General features: G+C 49.0%; 7 protein-coding genes across 7 annotated transcripts; 4 read left to right on the top strand and 3 right to left on the bottom strand.

Moving 5' to 3' along the window:
- Positions 1-1,079: 1,079 nt before the first annotated feature.
- On the top strand, positions 1,080-3,113 carry ONS95_001741 (uncharacterized protein; the record flags this gene model as incomplete). Its single annotated transcript, XM_058494954.1, has 2 exons — positions 1,080-1,864; positions 1,910-3,113. The coding sequence occupies 2 exons, from the start codon at positions 1,080-1,082 to the stop codon at positions 3,111-3,113; spliced, it is 1,989 nt and encodes a 662-aa protein (XP_058355264.1).
- A 534-nt stretch (positions 3,114-3,647) lies between these two features.
- Positions 3,648-7,075, bottom strand: ONS95_001742 (uncharacterized protein). The gene is made up of 2 exons (XM_058494955.1): positions 4,427-7,075; positions 3,648-4,379 (listed from the first exon to the last, which is right to left on the bottom strand). Exons 1-2 carry the CDS (start codon positions 6,763-6,765, stop codon positions 4,028-4,030), a joined length of 2,691 nt encoding a protein of 896 aa, XP_058355265.1. The 5' UTR covers positions 6,766-7,075; the 3' UTR covers positions 3,648-4,027.
- A 1,235-nt stretch (positions 7,076-8,310) lies between these two features.
- Positions 8,311-11,094, top strand: ONS95_001743 (uncharacterized protein; the record flags this gene model as incomplete). Its single annotated transcript, XM_058494956.1, has 7 exons — positions 8,311-8,441; positions 8,493-8,859; positions 8,911-9,106; positions 9,155-9,186; positions 9,239-9,715; positions 9,878-10,792; positions 10,841-11,094. 7 exons carry the CDS (start codon positions 8,311-8,313, stop codon positions 10,934-10,936), a joined length of 2,214 nt encoding a protein of 737 aa, XP_058355266.1. The 3' UTR covers positions 10,937-11,094.
- A 208-nt stretch (positions 11,095-11,302) lies between these two features.
- ERG1 (Squalene epoxidase) lies at positions 11,303-12,799 on the bottom strand (the record flags this gene model as incomplete). The annotated part of the gene is made up of 1 exon (XM_058494957.1): positions 11,303-12,799. The coding sequence occupies one exon, from the start codon at positions 12,797-12,799 to the stop codon at positions 11,303-11,305; it is 1,497 nt and encodes a 498-aa protein (XP_058355267.1).
- Positions 12,800-13,626: 827 nt separating this feature from the next.
- ERG25 (C-4 sterol methyl oxidase) lies at positions 13,627-14,592 on the top strand (the record flags this gene model as incomplete). The annotated part of the gene is made up of 2 exons (XM_058494958.1): positions 13,627-13,737; positions 13,789-14,592. 2 exons carry the CDS (start codon positions 13,627-13,629, stop codon positions 14,590-14,592), a joined length of 915 nt encoding a protein of 304 aa, XP_058355268.1.
- Positions 14,593-15,021: 429 nt separating this feature from the next.
- On the bottom strand, positions 15,022-15,814 carry ONS95_001746 (uncharacterized protein; the record flags this gene model as incomplete). Its single annotated transcript, XM_058494959.1, has 3 exons — positions 15,022-15,237; positions 15,293-15,355; positions 15,638-15,814. 3 exons carry the CDS (start codon positions 15,812-15,814, stop codon positions 15,022-15,024), a joined length of 456 nt encoding a protein of 151 aa, XP_058355269.1.
- A 736-nt stretch (positions 15,815-16,550) lies between these two features.
- ERG26_1 (erg26, C-3 sterol dehydrogenase) lies at positions 16,551-18,002 on the top strand (the record flags this gene model as incomplete). The annotated part of the gene is made up of 5 exons (XM_058494960.1): positions 16,551-16,902; positions 16,998-17,200; positions 17,254-17,436; positions 17,487-17,762; positions 17,820-18,002. The coding sequence occupies 5 exons, from the start codon at positions 16,551-16,553 to the stop codon at positions 18,000-18,002; spliced, it is 1,197 nt and encodes a 398-aa protein (XP_058355270.1).
- Between the last annotated feature and the right edge of the window lie 647 nt (positions 18,003-18,649).

Here is an 18,649-nt window from a genome sequence, read left to right on the forward strand (position 1 = left end):
ACTGGAGTCCCGTCACACTTATCGCGACATCTTGGCTGCGGTCCCCGGGACTGTCTTGCTATCTCACAGTGACGCTATTCAGACGAGATCCTAGCTCAACACCCCTCTACTGTGCAGAAAACACAGCTTCCGCGGACTGTACAGCAGCAAAGTACATGCTCCGTACTCCGGCCTAGCAGAGCCATCATCATATTTTGATATGGCCAGCCTAGACACTGTTAAGGGGATGGTGTTGCTGGGAATGCAATCTTCATAATTTATCCTGGAAGATTGCTCCAATCAGTCTGCATGGCGAGATATCCTTGCGAATATGCGAACATGGGATATCGCGGAAAGTCTGTTTCTGGAAGCATGCTGATGCGAGCGGACCAGCTGCTGCATCTGGCAGAGTGGCTTGATATAATTCTCACATTTATCCGGCCACCAAGCAGACAGCTCATCTCAGCATCTGGCGAGAATTGATCGATGATTTGGAAGTCCAGACAAACATTGAGGATTGTTAAATTGGATCTTAGTCGAGGATATTCTCATGGCATGCATTAGTTGTGGTATATTTAGAATCTGCATACTTGAGACTCGTTTCAAAGCTTGCGACCAGCGGTACCACTTCTTACCAAATGATAGCTGTTCTGAGCTGTTGTTGCCGCTTCAAGAACTCGTCAGCCTGAGCGAGTGGATAAGCTTTGCCTGTGGAAACCTCGGAATGCGGTCAAAGAACTCAACTCACGAGACTGGTGTTATCAGATTTCGAAGAGAGAATTCAGTCCCAATTTTGGCACTGAGCCTGTGCCACTTTGTCATCCAAGATTCCCAACTCTCCAGAAATAAGACGAGGTAAAGGAGAGGAATTCCCCGGCCCCGAGCCCGAGCCCAGTGGACTAGATCGGAGTTAAGATAGACACGGCAACCGGGGTAACCTTAATCCATATCTGAAATGAAAAGAATGTATATGACGAGATGTTGAAGCTCTACTCTGATGTCTACATCTTTTCGAAGCAATGTCACTGCGTACTGCAGTACGTACTGCAGGACAATATCTGTGCAACAATGGGCACCGAATTAGAACTCCATATACTCCTATGCGATATTCACAATCGTTTCAGCGTACATCAAATCGCGCTCTCCAGACCCTCAGAAATGATCGCCCCTCGATAGCACAGAGCAAGACAAACTTCTCGAAAGCTTCCACCCGCTCAATACAAAGTCAGAGATTCCAGTCCTTCACTCCGCCATCTCCAGAGTCCCTCGGAAAGGCTCGTCCCGCAAAGCTATACCCGCGCACGATTAAATGGGGTCGCAGACTCTTGTTTGTCAGCTTAGTGGGGGGAACGTTCTACGTTCTTGATACACAGTTCTACGCTTCTTCCATAACACGATCTCTTCGAACTTTTGGCCTGGGCATAGTAGTAGCACTAGATTACAAGCTCAATTTCAGACCGAAACCCTGGCTGGGTGGCGACATAACGGACTTGCACTTGAGGAACGCAGAGAGGCTCTTCGAGCTCCTGCACCAGAATGGAGGGCTATACTTGAAGATTGGTCAGGCGATCGCTATGCAGAGTGCGGTTCTGCCACCTGAATTCCAGAAAATGTTTTCGAGGATGTTCGATGATGCTCCGCAGAATACTTGGAGTAACATCGAGAAGGTTATCAGAGAGGATTTTGGGGGTAAAAGTCCCGAGGAGGTTTTCGGCGTAAGCTTCAGCAATGAACCTGGGAAGGGTGTCATGGAGAAGAAAGCTAGGGCATCGGCATCTGTTGCGCAGGTTCACTGGGCAAGACTGCCAGATGGGAGAGAGGTTGCTATCAAAGTCCAGAAGAGAGAGATCGAACAGCAGGTTGGATGGGATCTCTGGGCTTTCAAGTAAGTGGTCCACCTTGCCAGACAGAAAAAGACTAACATTCCCAGGGTCATGATGAAAGTCTACACATACTGGTTCGATCTTCCCTTCTACAGTCTCGTACCCTACATCGCCGAGCGCCTGATGCTTGAAACAGACTTTGTCAACGAAGCCAATAACTCCGAGAAGATGGCCGAACTCGTGTCCAGTGAACCCCGTCTCCGAGGTCGCGTCTACATCCCCAAAGTCTACCGCGAGCTCTCCTCCAAGCGGGTCATGACAGCAGAGTGGATTGAAGGGGTACGCCTCTGGGATAAAGAGACCCTCACAGGAACCTGGCTCGGTGGCAATGGACGTGGCTCTCCCGGCGCAAAAGGCACACCTCTCCCACCTGTAAATACCCCCACCCGCCCCAATGATGGCACCGGCTTCCTCAAGCCCTCCCGCGATGACTGGCGCGGTCGCTCAGGAAAAGGTGGACTAGGCCTCTCCCTCAAGCAAGTCATGACAACCATGATCGACTTGTTCTCCGCCCAGATGTTCCTTTGGGGTCTCGTGCACTGTGATCCTCACCCAGGCAACATATTCATCCGACGGCAACCGAACGGACAGCCGGAACTCGTCCTGATAGACCATGGACTATACGTGTCCATGAACCCGAAATTCAGACGCCAATATTGCCAGTTCTGGAAAGCAATCATGACGTTTGATAACGAGACGTTAAGCGAGATCACCAGCTCGTGGGGAGTCAAAGCCCCCGATCTGTTTGCTTCAGCAACACTCATGCGCCCATATGAAGGGGGGGATAGTAGTACGAAGCAACGCATCACTGGCGAACTCAAGGGCCTTACGCCAGCAGAACGACATTACGAAGTCCAAGAGCGCATGCGCCAGGGTATCCGCGAGGTGCTGTCTGAGGAGGAGAACTTCCCACGCGAACTGCTCTTCATCGGCCGCAACATGCGGATCGTTCAAGGCAATAACCAGTACTTAGGCTCGCCCGTCAATAGGATTAAGATGACTGGGTGGTGGGCCAGCCGTAGTCTTGTTGATGATAGAGATCTAAGTTTCGCACAGAGATGGGTGAATGCATGGCGGCATTTGCTATTTCGCTTCGTTCTTCTCGGCAGCGATGTCGTGTGGTGGGGAAGTCGTTTGAGGCAGGTTCTTGGGTGGGGAGAGGGCATGGATGATGATTTGGAGAAACAAATGCGCTTTATTGCGAAAGATCAGTTCGGAGTTGAGTTGCAGCATTCAGTGTTTGAGGGCTGAGACGTGGAGATGGCTGGAGTAGATTCTGTATGATAGGTACTTCTTTGCATCAGCGTGCGTTAGATAGATAGATGGGATTGCAGTTTGGCGTTGAGAAAGAGGTACTGCGGTACAGTACATAGTCCACTTTGTCCAGCTGTGTAGAGCTAGCTAATACTGGAAATAAACACAATTCAGCAGCCGTGTATATTTTGATTTCACCAAGCCTTGACAACAATGTGTTTGCTTTTGAAGGCCATTGAGCGGATGAGAGGATGTAAGTCCTCAGCCCCTTTGAGCACTTCACCTCGGTAGATATCACTACGGGCCGAGTCCAAATCATCAAACAGTCACATCCGATTTGCCCATTTAAACAAGAGAGGGAATTCTAAGCTAGCCTCCTCAAAGATTATAAACAAAGGGGAGGCTCAGGAGAACCAAGGAGATGGAGACCTACTCGACCAGGTGCTTTCAGGTAAGCTGTATCAGTATACGTACGGACTCGAGTCGTCGCAATTTTTGCCTCGGTTTCGAGGTACAAGTCAATTATCGGTGGTTTCAAGTCTCTCTCATTCCTCTATGAAAAACCAGGACAGTTGGTGTCCTCTCTGTACGTACATGTCTATCTTTAGACTGCCTGACAATACTTACAGCCCGCCCGCCGCTCCTCTCAATATCTCGATAGGATATTAATTCCACGACTGATCAGTCACGCTGCTCTTCTGCCGTAGCGCAGCAACAAATAATAAAATAAAAAGAAGATATAAACGAGTGGTATGCGCCTTCGCTGTGCTCCGATCCAGTCCAATCCATAAACCCCAACCTCCCTTCCATTTGGTTGCCCTACAGGGCAACAGATCCCTAGAAACCTAAAAGAAACAGCACTTGCTTGAAGCAATGCTCCTGAATATGAATATGTTGTCTACACTACAGGTTCACCTATCACGATCCTCTGGCTGAGGTTGAGGACTGCGTGATGATGAGCCGAGACTGCTGGCAAGAAGGGCTCGCCAGCTACCTGACTGCGGAGCTCGGCGTGGTCGTGTAGGCGTGGGAGAAGCAATGCCTTGCTCAATGTCCGAACGGCTGTCGTAGCTCCTTCCGATAGGTAGTGCAGATGAAGAAGAGTTGTTGATGGACTCTGCTGCTTGTGCTTGGATATCATCGTCGCTGTCGTCGTGATATGGTTCATATCGAGGACTCGACGGCGATCCCCTCGCAAGCGAACGTACCACGTCGCCCTTGCAGATTGGACACGTTCGTCGGCGTGTAGTCAACCAAGGTGTTCTACTTTTATCAGTGGAAGTTTTTGACACAGCATCGGGTCGACTTACATGCAATCAACGTGGAACTCGTGGCCACAAGGCAAACTCATCACACGACTAACCCCGGCAACATACTCTTCAAGACAAACAACACACTCGACTTGCTTGCCCATGTGCTTCCTCCATTCGCTAGACTCACTGGCATTCTTCTCATGCTCTGGTGCTCGAGACGGCATCACAGGGACCTGTAAAGGATTTGAGCTGCGCATCGAATCCCCAGGTTCTGGTAATCCGCTTGTGGTTCTTGACCGTGGACGAGGTCTAGTCCGAGGCGAGTTTGCAAGGAGTGGTGTAGTTGCAGTCGAACTGTTAGGACTCGGTGTTCTGGGTATTCTTGGCGATGGGCTCCTTGACGGGACTATGGTCTGGTATGTCCGGACGGGTAGTCTTTCTACTACAGACTTTGGTGCTCTCCAGCGACGGCGCCGAATGCGAGATCTGATCAACAACAGAGCATAAACTACCGTCAAGGTAACCAATGGGCTTACGACCAAGACCAGAAGTGTATCGAGGAATGGACTTGCTCCACTTGTTGGCGTCAAAGTAACCCACAATCCTTCCTCCTCATTCTCTCCATTTCCTTCATTTTCCTTTGCAAGCTCAACTGGAGCGTTCTTGTTGGGCAAAATCTCGACATTCTCCTCATCGGCTCCGAAGATCGTGGTGAGAAGGCTATTAGAATTTCCATTCGTAGTCGCAGCTTTCTGCTCCGCCGGTTGGGGGGCATTCTCTGGTCCCTTGCCCACGTATTCTCCACTTCCTGGCGTAATGCTACCGCCTCTCAGTGGTGGAGAGAACTCGGGAACGTCCTGGACAGCACCTCCAGTATGCTTCTTCCCACTCAAAGTTGGGATTGGGGCAGCATTCTGAACTGCAGCAACCGGTTTTCCTTCAACTTTAGCCACAGGAGCTTTCACCTCTCCGTCCTTCCCAGGCTTCTTCACTAAATCCGGATCACGCCAGTCCTGAACACCTATCTGGAAATCGTCTCCAGGAGCTTTGGGGGCAGGCTTGCTCTCGGTACCCTTGCTGTCGTCCAACTTTTTCGCTTTCGTCGACACCTTCTTAGTCGTTACTTCGTCATCATCCTTCCACTCATCAACCAGAACCCAGTCAAGCCTACCACTCCCTGGTGGTCGGCTAACCTCTGACTTGGAACTTCCCGCACCAGAGCCAAAAAAGATAGATCTGAACCATCCCGGTTTCTTCGATGTCGTATCTGCAATCTTCCCTACAGCCTTGGAAGTCTTCTTTTGTGAAACTTTCGAAACCGCTCGTGGGATCCCAGTAATTTCGGGTAATCCTGTGGTAGGTGTGAATGTTGGATGGGATCCCTGCTTCTTCACTCCTCCTTTCTTGAGCTTATCCGTAAACTGGAGCTTAAGACTCCCTTTGCCGTTCTCATCGACCACATCTTCAATGAAGCTTCCTGGGCCGATCAAAGAAGATAGAAGATGTGCTGTAGTTCTAGACGTGAATATGGATGGGATCGTAACATTCGAGGTATCTCCTCGAGCGTACATCTGAATCAAAGGACCTCCTTGCACATCATCTCCAACCATAAGAGCAATTGCTCCTCTTCTCTGTGCCCACTTCACTTTCTCCAAGAAACCGCATCCGCCACGGCTCAAAAGTACAATCTTGCCTGATATCTCTGCTCCCTCTTGTATCGACTGAATATCCGCATGGTCTCCTTTCGAATCTGCTGGTGGTTTCTCGTTTGGTTTTGTGACTGTTGACTCCGGTAATGGGTGGTGTAGGTAGTCATCAGTTCCGTCGTCCACATGTGGCTTCGAAGGGTCCTCCTTCGCGTCAGGGCTCTCTTGCCGAGTAGTCTCGTCGTTGAATGGGCCATCCTCATCTGTTGCCCGCTTCTGGGATTTTGATTTCCCCGCATTCGTCGCAGCCTTTCCATCCGCGGGTTTTGCCCCTTCAGATGTCGCCGCGCTCGACTTTGCATAGCTATCAACCCAGCCAGGTACATCACTGCATCCTAACTCCCCTTCTGCTCCGGCCGCAATAGTGCCTTGCCGTATTGAATCATCCCCGAACCCACTTCCAATCCATACCTGCCCCTTAAGGCCGGCTGATGGTAGCAGAGGCCCAAAACCAGCAGGCCGCGCTAGGAAAGCAGTCGTATTATCATGTGTCAAAGTGATGATGGCATTCGGCGGGAAGAGGGAGAAGGGTGCTCGGAAAGCAAAGAACGATCGTATTCCGGTCTTCGGGGTCGCTGGAGTACTTGTCGTGATCGTCTGCGGCTGATAAGACGAGCGTAGACTGAGGAATGTCAAGAAAACCGTGGTCATAAAGAAGGCCACGGCTATGATGACTCTCGGAGGCCGCATGATGGGGGTACGAATGCCACTGCGGGCTCCTAATCAGCTCGACGGCTGCTGAATGCAGAGGGAAGGTCGCATCCAAAGTGGTCTGAAGTTGATCTTGAGTTTGGTGCTTGGTGATAGTTCGACAAGCCTGCGTGGGTTTGTTTCTGGGGTGGGGTCGACGTTTCGCAGGCGTCTTGAGGTCGAAAGGAGCGCAGTCTGGAGATGGTTATGGTGATGTGATGTGATGTGATGCGATGTGCTGTGGCTCAGGCGGGATGCTACGATTGAGAGCGACAAGGGCATGGGCGTGGCGGCATGGCGGAATGGCAGGGGAGGGCAGGGATGCGGTCAGCAGCAGACTGTGGCTTGGATGGACAACAAACTGGGCAGTGACTCGCCTGACCACACCAAATGATGTCTTCGGCTTCACGACCAGCTTCTTGTCGTGACAAAAAGAAAGCTGTAAGACCATTTTGGGCAATGGGTGGTTTTCAACCTTCGATGTGTTCATGTGAGCTATAAAATATCTCAACCTCCCAGTCCGTTTTCCGGTATTCTATTCTCCAGATCCTCAATACGCTGGAGCTAGCCGAGGAAAGAAACAAGCCTTTTTCACGTGCTTCTCCTGGCCATCTCAAATTTCAATTACGAGCCTCGTAGACGGTGAATACCTTATTGATAACGTTATCAGAAGCCAAGTTCAAACTGTATTAGAGTCGAGTTGTATTAAGTCGATAAAGGGTTACTTTTACTCTACGATCTTGAATCAATACGTTCCAAGCTTATAAGCGATTCAGGCCTACACTTCCATTGAGTTTTAGGACAATAGGTAATTAGTTAACCACAAGGGACGAGTCTAAAACAGAATATTGCAGCAATAGATTCACCGATCAGGACAGGTCGTGCAATACCTTCATAGCGTTGTCTTGCTACTGCTTGGTTGAAAACCCGTCGTTGATATTGATGATGCGTTGATCCTCGGTTCTGATCTTGGCATCACATTTATCCCTGATCCTCTGAAATTTGCACAGGGGTAACTTCAACACCTTACTCTGAAGTAGACGAGGTCTTTTGATATCATTCATTAGCTCTGCTCAGATCTGCTTTGAAACTAGAAACCATAGGTGTTACGTACAGTCGGAGAGGCTCTACGCAGGTTTATGTCACTCAGGATGGAGTGTCGGTGCTGGCGATACAATCTACGGAGAAGTGAAATTGGCAACAGCAATATAATTATTGACGGTTCTGATATCAATTAAAGTAAACTACCAATATGTCTGACGTTCGAGGAGCCACGATGAAATTGATATCTATTCGTGAGGCTAAGTTGCGTGATGCAAGACTATACATAAGTTTTGTTTCTTTGTTTCCTGAACTCCATGTTGATCAATAAGCGAGTCTCAAAATCTTGCACGTCAAGATTAAGTCGGATCTAACCAAATCCCTGCTCTCAACCTTCAGTTCAACAACCACTCCTCCGTACCTCATCCAAAAGCCAATAACCCACGAAGTCCCGATTCCGAGCCCTCGTGTTCCACCCGAGCCAAAAGTCCAGCCATCCCAATCATGGCTTCCTCCTTTCAGCTCTGCAACATGCCCAATCCAAATCCGTCTGATACCACCAATCTGATAGGCTCACCCGCTAACCGGCGCAGAGAGAAGCCTCAATTATCCTGTAATCTTTGCAGAAGAAGAAAGTAAATATTTTCATAATATTTTCCCATAAACAAAGGTTAACACATGTGTAGATTGAAATGTGACCGCCGCACACCATGCTCCACCTGCGCAATGCGAGGTCTCTCTGCGTCGTGTACTTATGTCCCTATCAGCGGAACTGGTTCTCGGCCTCGGCCAGAAATACCAAAGCCTTTGAATATGCAAGACAAACTTGAACAGCTTGAGCATCTTGTCATTTCTTTGAAAAGGAGCCTGAATGAGAAATCAAACAAAGGTCAAGCTGCTGAAAAGGCTTCGTTGAGAGTGTCTGAATCTCAAAGTCACGATCAATGGGAGTCGAAAGATGACGAAGTCTTGGATGGAGTCGGCAGTATCAGCCTGGAGAATGATGGAGCTAATTATTTTGAAAGTGCACATTGGACTGCAATCCTTGCTGAAGTACTCCAGACCACTCTCCAGAGATTCTATGAAGTGCTCACACATTGGCAGATATCAGACCTCAAGGACCAATTTGAAGATGGCTTTGTAGTTGTTGATTCCGAGCCTGAGCCAGTTCTTGGGGGCTTGGAACTTCCTTTCGGGCAATATCAAAGCGCAACCAAGGAGGAGATCATCATGGCAATTCCGGTGAGGCAGGTAGTTGATGAGCTGGTGAATCAGTATTTTCAAGGCGAAGTTGCTCATGGTATGCTGCTGCTGGGTTTGCGAATGCATGTGTTTTGACTCAGAACAGGGCTTATCCATAGCACGACGTTTCTCAAACAGGTGAGTGCTGATATAGTATTTAGTGTGACTGGTCATCTCTAAAGCTACAAAGTACGAGAACTTCTGGGCCAACCCCTTCGAAACACCTATCATGTGGATTGGCCTCCTCTTCTCCATCATCTGCCTCTCCTCGTGCAATCTTGAGCTTGCCTTATCCAGCACCAACAAAATAACCGGCACCACAGTACCATCTCAGACCTCCTACTACCTCCAAAAAATTACCCAATGTCTCATCCTGGGATCCTATCAAAAAGCCCCTCCACACACCCTCGAAACTCTCCTGCTCTACATGAGCATAACCTACCACCACTCCCCCGACACCCAGCTCTCAATCTACATCCTGCTTGGCATCATAGTCCGTCTTGCTTTACGAATGGGATATCACGACGATGGGTCTCACTTCCCGCGTCTCTCCCCCTACGAGATCGAAATGCGACGTCGAAAATGGGCAATCATATCCCTGTGGGACAGAGTGACATCCGTGCAAGTCGGCCTACCCAGTATGATCAAGCCGGACAATGTGATACGCGTGAGCCTGCCAATCTTCTGGATACGGACTTCCTTGAGAATATTACGGAGCTTCCTTTGTCTAGACCGGAGACAGATCATACGCCCATGCAGTTCCTGGTTGTGAAAAATTAGGATTCTGGATGTGTTTAGTTCGATTTGCGAGCTTACTACACGGATTCAGCCTTCTACATACGCGGAGATCCTAAACATGGATACGCTCCTCTCCAAAGCATATTCTTCTATCCCGAACATATTGAAAATCAAGCCTCTCGGCGAATCACTAAGCGACCCTTCACACTTGATCATATGCCGGATCTTCTTACTTCTCGTGTTCCACAAAGCACAGATCACATTACATAGAAAATACCTTGTGCCTGCGCGGAAAGATCAACGATATACTTACAGTAGATTGCTGTGTGTGAAAGCTGCGATAGTGATGCTGGGGTGGCAGGAAGAGGTGGAGAGAGAGTGTGGAGTTGGGGGTAGGTTCGAGGTGGAGAAATGGAAGATCAGCAGTCTGGTGAGGATGGAGTTTTTGGTTGCAACGACGGTGCTTTGTTTGGATTTGGATTGGGAGATCAAAAATTTGAAACCAGGTTCGGATGCAGACTCGAATTCCGAGACTGTTGAGAGGGACTGTGAAGGTAGAACGACGAGACATAGCAATGGGGATGGAGGCCGTACTTATCCGGGTAGAGCAGACATCGTCAAAGCTCTGACGACATCCTATCATATCTGGCAAAGATTCGCGGAGACATCAAAGGAAGCGAAGAAAGCCGCCACCGTCATACGGATCTTACTTTCGAAAGCTCACAGCCATGCTTCAATGACCTCATCAACGGCACCTGTAACAGTGCCTGCAATTGCAGCGTCAAGCAGTGTGGAGATGCGAACATATGCCAACTCAGCACATCAGTCTCTAAACTCGAACCATATTGACCAGTTTCAACCCCAGTACTCCAATTTTAGTGCCACAAATCCCATACCGCAAGAACTTAACCAGCCCCTGTTCATGGACACCTGGCTGCCACCAGATGTAGAAGGCGGAAATGGTTTGGGATTCTACCCAGACACGAATAGTGATCCGTATGACATGGTACGTAGCCGCCTATCTGTTAACTTGAAGCAGCTAACCTCCTGGTAGGCAAACTGGGGACTAGATGAGTATGCTGGAGGTGCTGGAGCTATTGCGTGGGATAGCATGGAGGGATTTGAGGGGATGGGAGAGTTTACTTCATGAGGAGAGAGGATGAAGATGTTCGAGACTCCTCCGGTATTGCTGCACTGAACGGTAAGCATTGAGTTTCGGTTATGCACGTCTTGGCGAGGAGTTTCGAAGAATATTAAACGAGACGAAAGTAAACAAAGCACACACGTAGTAGGAAAACCGAAAATTGAAAGAAGAATGTGATCTAAGATTAGTATTATATTATGTGGGAAGACTGGCTTATTAGAACTATGCCTTGCCATGCCATGCTTTCCTATTTCTCAACGCCACGCCATGATCGCACATCTAGTGTACTGTACATGCTGAAATCATCATCTTTGCTCATTACGCTAAAACGCAAAAACCATCCGCAAAAACCATCCGCACCAACGTTAACATCTAGGTCCTCACCTCGCTAAAGATGAAGGGGAAGATAACCACACAAGCCTTGTAGAAAACACGAATGCTCTCTTCAATCGCCAAGGGTAGTTTCCACAAGCCGAGAAATCCGCCAATGGTGTCTTGGATAACGAGCCAGATGGAGAGGACAGCGACAGCAAAGAAGTGGTAGACGAGGACAAGAGGTTGGCGAATGATACCAGCGAGAAGGCTGGATGGACCATCGATGCAATTGCCGCCTCGCTGGAAATAGGCGAAGCAGCCCTTCTTCAGCGCACTCAGCTGACGATCGTTGGCGGCGAATAAGCTGTATAGAGCCATAGAGAGGATGTTGATGATTGACGACAAGCCTTTGCGTTGCCAGTGGAAATCCTTCATTGCTTTCTGAATGGCTCCAGTGTTGCCAAGATCTGGAATACGTTCGGGCGAAAGAAGATCGGAGAGTAAGACGACATCGTTGAACGCCACGGTCATTCCACCCCCGGTAAGAGGATGACGCATATTCATGGCATCACCCAGAACGACTACACCTCTCTCCATTTGCGTACTGGGAGGTAGAAAGCTGTTAGGCATGCTCTTGGGGATCTTTCCATCTGCAAGAGCAGCTTCGAAAGATGGTTGCATTTGCGGTGGGAGTGTTGGAAGGACAATATTCCTTAGGTAACCACGTACACCTCCATTGTCCACCGACGCAGCTGGAAGATTCTCTGGAATATCTATCAAAGCTCGAGTTTCGTGTGTGCCGATTTGGTAGAGCAGAACTGGTGATGCATCGCCGAGAATGACAGTTCCATGGAAAGGAGCAGGCAGCGGGCAGTCAATCAGTTCCAACGCGTAGAACTTGCTCTTCACAATAGGTTGCTTCGTGATATATTGTTTGCGGAACCTAGAGGCATATCCATCGGCAATGATTGTGAGTTGTCCAAAATAGTAATCTTCCTCCTTCTTTCCTGTCTCTGGGTTCAGTGTTCTGGATTTGACACCAAGTACTTGTGGTTTGTGTTCGCTGGTAATAGTATCTGTGACTTCCGTCTCCACGATTGTAATATTTGCTTGACTGGCGCAAGCTCTCCGTAGTTGCGAAATGAAGCGTCCGTGGTGGAAAGCTCTTCCTTCTGGTCTGCCACCCTTCTCGTTTGTGTACTCCTGGCTTCCCTTGGTTGGTGCTGCCCCAGCATTGGGTGGATAGGGAATGTTAACTCCTTGCCCATAGTATATGACCTCATACCCATGTACGGGAATTGCATCAATATCCTCTGTGCAATGCGCCAAACCCAGCTTCTCCAGAGCAGAGACACCTCCAGGTTGCAGCAACTCTCCAACTATACGATTTGGTTCCTGTAACCATCTCTCCAGAAGCAGGACACTCCGTCCCTGTTTTGCAAGGGCAAATGCAACGGCACATCCAAAGACACCGGCGCCAACCACCACTACATCTGCTTCATGATACACACGTCTGCGCTCCTCGTTTGCGCGTTGTAATTGACTGGAAGACATTGTCGAGGTATTATGTGGATCCTTGAGGATCTTTGAGAGGATGCGAGGGACTTTTTAGGAGGTTTCGAGCATGTGAAGAGGCTGTATGATGTGAGTGGAGGAATTGGCTCGTGTACCTGCAGCTGTGGCTCGCTCTCGGAGGCGGGACCAGGCAAATTAGATGTCGAGACTGTGGTCTGATGGTAATCGACCGAGGACTGACGGAGTGAGAGTTGTCGCACCACAAAGAGGCGGGATGAGACTATTGTTGAAATCGGACGAGTGCAACAAACAGTCGAGCCCAGGGTGTGGTGTGGCGATAGGCGCTGGTGGGCGCAGCGTTCGATTTCTCCCCTGAATCGACAGGGTTCTCTACCTGCTGTGGGGCGAGGGACAGAAAGCTTTCGTTGCTTGGCAGTCGCTGTACTCTACCTTATGTAATCACCAGTTCATGAAAGCGTAGGAACTCGGAAGCAAAACTCACTCACTCACCGCTTTTCAATGCGACTGAACCAAGAAACATCCATCTCATCTCATCTCATCTGAGTCGTACTCGGGTTGGGTTGGGTTGGGTTGGGTTGCCCCAAGCCACCCTCGCCACTTTCCTGACGTGCTTAGTCACGTGCTACCCCTTTCGCACTCGCAGCGCCCGGCATCGAGAATTCCGGGAGCGCTGCAGTGGCCTGAGCCTGAGCCCGGCCCGCTAGAGTCGCAAAGCCTAGGTACCTTAAATTATTACAGTAAAATACCACTGCCGCGCTTCCTATCTCGTCTCGTCTCGTTTCGTTTGCCTCTCAACAAACTTGCCTCCACGACACAACCATCTCCCTTCCCTCGCGGCCGCAGCCATGTCTTTCGTTGCCAATTCCACCCTGGCAGCTCCCGATACCTACTTTGGTATCTACAACGAGCTGTCCAAGTACAATGTTCACTTGAACATCTTTGAGCGTCTCTGGGCAGTAAGTGATCCCTTGTCATGCCGCCACCACTCATGCTAACGCGCAATGCAGAGTTGGTACGCCTACATGCAAAATGATGTCCTCGCAACCGGAATCATGAGTTTCGTCATGCACGAAGCTGTCTACTTCGGCCGGAGTCTGCCATGGATAATAATCGATCGAATATCATACTTCAACAAGTGGAAGCTTCAGGGGCAAAAGATTCCCACCGTGAAGGAACAGTGGGCCTGCACAAAACTCGTCCTCCTCAGTCATTTCACTGTTGAATTACCTCAAATCTGGCTCTTCCACCCGATGGCTGTCTCTTGCGGCATGGATACTGGCGTGCCGTTCCCTTCCTGGCAAACAATCTGCATTCAAATCGCCATCTTTTTCGTCTTGGAGGATACATGGCATTACTGGATGCATCGTCTCTTTCACTTCGGCTTCTTCTACAAGAACATCCACAAGATCCACCACCAATACTCTGCACCCTTTGGCCTCGCTGCCGAGTACGCCTCTCCTATCGAAACCATGGTTCTTGGCGCTGGAACAGTCGTTGTCCCCATTGTCTTCTGTCTTATCACTGGCAACTTCCACGTCCTGACAATGTATCTCTGGATCGCAGCACGTCTCTTCCAAGCCATTGATGCTCACAGCGGATACGATTTCCCATGGAGCTTGCACCACATCATCCCCTTCTGGGCAGGAGCTGAGCACCACGACGTCCACCACGAGCGTTTCATTGGCAACTATGCAAGCAGTTTCAGATGGTGGGATTATCTCATGGATACTGAGGCTGGCCCAGAGGCTGCAAAGGAGAGACGTGAGCGCAAGCTTGCCAAAGAAGCTAAGAAGGCAAAGAAAGCCCAGTGAAATATATGCTCTGGGTGGGTGTACAAATGGAGAGTGCAGAGAGCAGAAGAGTCGGTGTATGACCAGGACACTAGAGCTGTCAACTGAGCATGACTAGAAGCTCTGGTCGGATGGGTGAAGGGTTAATTGTTTCCAGCATAGCTTTACACGTGCATTGGTTACTACTGGCGTTTTTGATTCGGGGCAAGGAAGCCCCGTTTAGACTATTACTTGGGTTACATAGTACCCTCCTAATTAATACAAGATCGTACCATATTACATCCTCTCCCATTAAAGACTGCTTGACCAGTGCAGGGGAATTCGAAGACCTAAATTTCTACAAGCTCCAACCTCCGACGGATCTCTCCTAGTCGTCCACCTTTCGAGCTCTTCATACCCTGAATTCTACACAAACCTCACATCCTACTTCCCTTGCCCGGAACTCTAATCTCACGAGCTCTTCTTCTTCGGATCACAACAGTCTCCGCCCTCAACCGCAACTCTATCCACCAGATCTCTCCCTACATCTCCGCGACCATCATCCTCAACCACAACCTCGTCACACTCTCCCGCCTTCCCATCACAGAACCGGGCCATCAACACGTCTTTCTCTGATAGGCCCGGTGGAGAGTGGGTCGTCCACCGGATGAATGTCGTGTTGTAGACCTTGAGGTGGAATGAGCTGTGTAGGACTTGCAAGAGGATGGAAAGGTAACTTTACATTAGACCATTCGGGATGATGTTTCTGCACAGCACACTCGGCGGCTATGAGATTCATGAACTCCTATACGATGATAAACTATTAGTCTCCATTTCCAATCTTTCCCTCTGTCCAGTTCATCTCCAGAGAGAGAGAGAGAAAGAAGAAGCCCCTGTCGTGATTGCAAGGGCTCAAACCCCGCCAGCAAAAGTAATACGCCTCGGGATCCAAGTGTCTCCTCTATCCATGTGATATAGAACGATCCCTTCTATCCATTTATGTCAACCAAAGAATCCCGAGGCCAAACAAATGCTAGTACCTAAGCGAGACCCAGCAGATAAGACAATTTCTCGCATGATCACTCACCCAAGTCTTCTTAAAAGTCTTAAACTTAAAACATCTCTCAATACCCTTCCCACTTTCAATCAACGTCCATTTTCCTCCATTGATCTTCAGCAAAGGTTCTAGATCCGCGGTTCCTTGGGTAGGGGGGTAGTTTGATGAGAAGGTTGGCTGCGGTGCTGCTGAGGTGGACGTGGTCATCCTGCAGGTTGTTGTGCTGTATTGTTGTGGGAAGTGTTGGCAAAGATGCTTTGGTTGTCGTATACTTCGGTGAATGTGTGAGAAGGAGATGGGAGGACGCATTTTGAAGTTGCGGATGATTTATTTGAGGTGTGGATGATATGGGTGGTGGATGAAGTGAGAAGTGGTCAATGGCAGGATACTGCTGAAGTCTCGTGATTTGCATGTGATTCTGGGACTTTCTTGCTTCATTTTGTTCACAACTCTCTCAAATCTTATGCGCAGTGTAATTCTGCTTATGTACTCTTCAGCTGTCATTGTCAGCGTTGAACCCGAATGATCACGGGTTCCGCACTTACATTGCAATCGGTGCATAAGCGAAATGCAACATGGATAAACGTAAATATTGAAGATGAAGCAAGATATAGTGACTTACGTCCTGCAATGCTGCCGGTATGTATGCAAGTCTATCTTCATTCCCTACCATACCAGTCCTGGTAGTTCATCCACTTTCCGTAATGAATACTGAACCAGACCATCCAGCAAATCCTCGCGTGCACGCGTAGTAGCTGCCAACACGGACAGATATGTCTCATTCGACGCGTATGTACGAGGTCTGCTAGCCTCCTGTTCCATTTCGTTTCGGATGAATACATTGGCATCAAAATCTCACCTCTGTCAATTTTGCCACAGTGAGGGTAGTGTCGCATGGGTGTCTGTCTATTTAAATTCACTTTCCTCTTGGTAGCTCAACATCATGAAGCTTGACGCTGGGAAGCTTCCTCCCCTATCTCTCTCTGCATCTCTCTTAGCTGCATCTCGAAATCAGCTTCCGTTCGATCTTGAAAATCCCATCATTCTACATCCACCTTTACCACTCAGAATGGCTCCTGCCCAAATGTCACAGTCATCCAGAGCAGTCCTTGTAGTCGGTGGATGCGGTTTCCTCGGCCACCATATTGTCAAGTCCCTCCTCGAGAAGAAGAATACTCTCTCACACCACCCCGAGATCTCCGTCATTGACATCAACACCGATCGAAATCGCTATGATGGGGTTATGTACCACACATGCGACATAACCTCGCTTGCCCAAGTTCGACACGTCATCTGTACGATCATGCCCAGGTCATTATACATACCGCCTCTGCTCTGTCAAGCGCCATTCTAACACATGAACCTGATGATGCGGCATTACTCAAGAAAGTAAATGTGGATGGGACGGCAAATTTGTTGGAGTGTGCCAAGGAGGAAAGCTCGGTTGAGGTCTTTATTTACACGTCCTCGGCTACGATCTTGAGGCGAAAAGAGTCGTATATGGCAACGGAGGATGCGACAAGTTCCGAAGTCCAGATGAGTATCAGCAGATTTGATCCTTATTCTGGTACGAAAGGCATTGCTGATACTATGGTAAGCCTCCATACCTTTGCTGTGTCACGAGTAATTGGACTGATGTTCCGTAGGTTCTCCTAGCAAACAGTCGAGAACCTAGCAATGAAGGTGGTCTACGCACCTGCTGTCTTCGAATTGGAGGCATGTACGGAGCTGGGGATATGACGCTCGTGTGGCAGATTTTCGAGGCTCTCCGACTTGGTCAGCATCACTACCAAATTGGAAATGGCACTAAACGCGCAGACTTCCTCGCTGTACGATTGTACTTTTTCCAAGTCACTGAATATCCACTAATTCCAAATAGGTCGAGAATACAGCACACGCTCACATCCTTGCCATGAGCGCTCTACTCACTGGCATCGCCAACCCCGATGCACCTAAAGTCGATGGGGAGGGGTTCTTCATCACGGACGACAACCCAATGTCCTATTGGGAGTTGCGGAGAAAATTGTGGGTCTACGCTGGTTACAATCAAAAAGTCGAAGACTCCAAGGTCGTCCCTGCTTCCATCTTGATGGCTGTTGCGTTCGTTCTCGAGTGGGTTTATTTCATCTTCTCGTTTGGATTCAAGCAGCCACAGGTAAGCACGATCGCTTTGGTCTTGAAGTCACAACAGGTTCTAAGTAACATCAAATAGCTTTTGAGGAGACGAAAACTGGAGTGGGTGTGCTTGAATCGAACTTTCGATCCCACAAAGGCGAAGGAGAGACTTGGGTATGTCCCGAAAGTGTTGACAGATGATGCAATGAAGTCGGCTGCTGAGTGGGCTCTGGGATATCAGGCTGAGCTAGGGCTCTTGGTCGAGAAAAAGAGCTTGTGAAGCTAGCTGCGTGGCTTCAGAAGACCTTTTGGGCCTTGAAGTTTTCCCTTCAGCCCTCAACATCGCTTCTTGTGGCCCGAGAGCATAACTTGACTGAATGTATTCATCCCATACATTAATGGCATCTCAGCCGGAAGAAAGCAAAGCGACACTTCTATCTAGACCACGTTTCCCACAACAGAGGATGTTTGAGAATGAACATGTCAATCAGGAATGCTGAGGCCAATGCCGTCTTTCAATATACTCACCACGTTCTCGCTTAGCCTCATGTCAACAACAGCACTGACATCGACTGGATCAAATATCTCATTCTTCATGATGACCGTAGCAATACAAACCCACGACAAGCAGACCATGTCTCTTTCCTCTGGGTGGAAGTATATGGTCGAATTCTAGTCCTGGAATGATTTTGCGGCATCGATTCCAAGCCATCACCGACTCTACCGAGGGATACAAGAAATGTTCCGATTCGTGATTTGTCTCTTGTTCCAAAGGTAATACTGGACGTCTTACTTGGCTCTGAGGTGCATTGTTATCCTCATTTGTATTCCCGTGTGCCAATGAAGTTGATTGGTGAATGTGCAGCCACAAAGGAATAAAAGTCATTTAACTCAACAATGATAAATGCTTCGAGGTGAAAAAGGTCA

This window comes from Cadophora gregata (assembly GCF_030347475.1).
Source record: "Cadophora gregata isolate MNR1 chromosome Unknown scaffold_10, whole genome shotgun sequence".
Lineage (NCBI taxonomy): Eukaryota > Fungi > Ascomycota > Leotiomycetes > Helotiales > Ploettnerulaceae > Cadophora > Cadophora gregata.

Excerpts from the sequence above, each read along its gene's own strand:
- ONS95_001742 (XM_058494955.1), bottom strand. The coding sequence starts at position 6,765 with ATGCGGCCTCCGAGAGTCATCATAGCCGTGGCCTTCTTTATGACCACG. Across the intron at positions 4,380-4,426 it reads GAGTTCCACGTTGATTGCAT|AACACCTTGGTTGACTACAC; the intron begins GTAAGTCGACCC and ends TGATAAAAGTAG.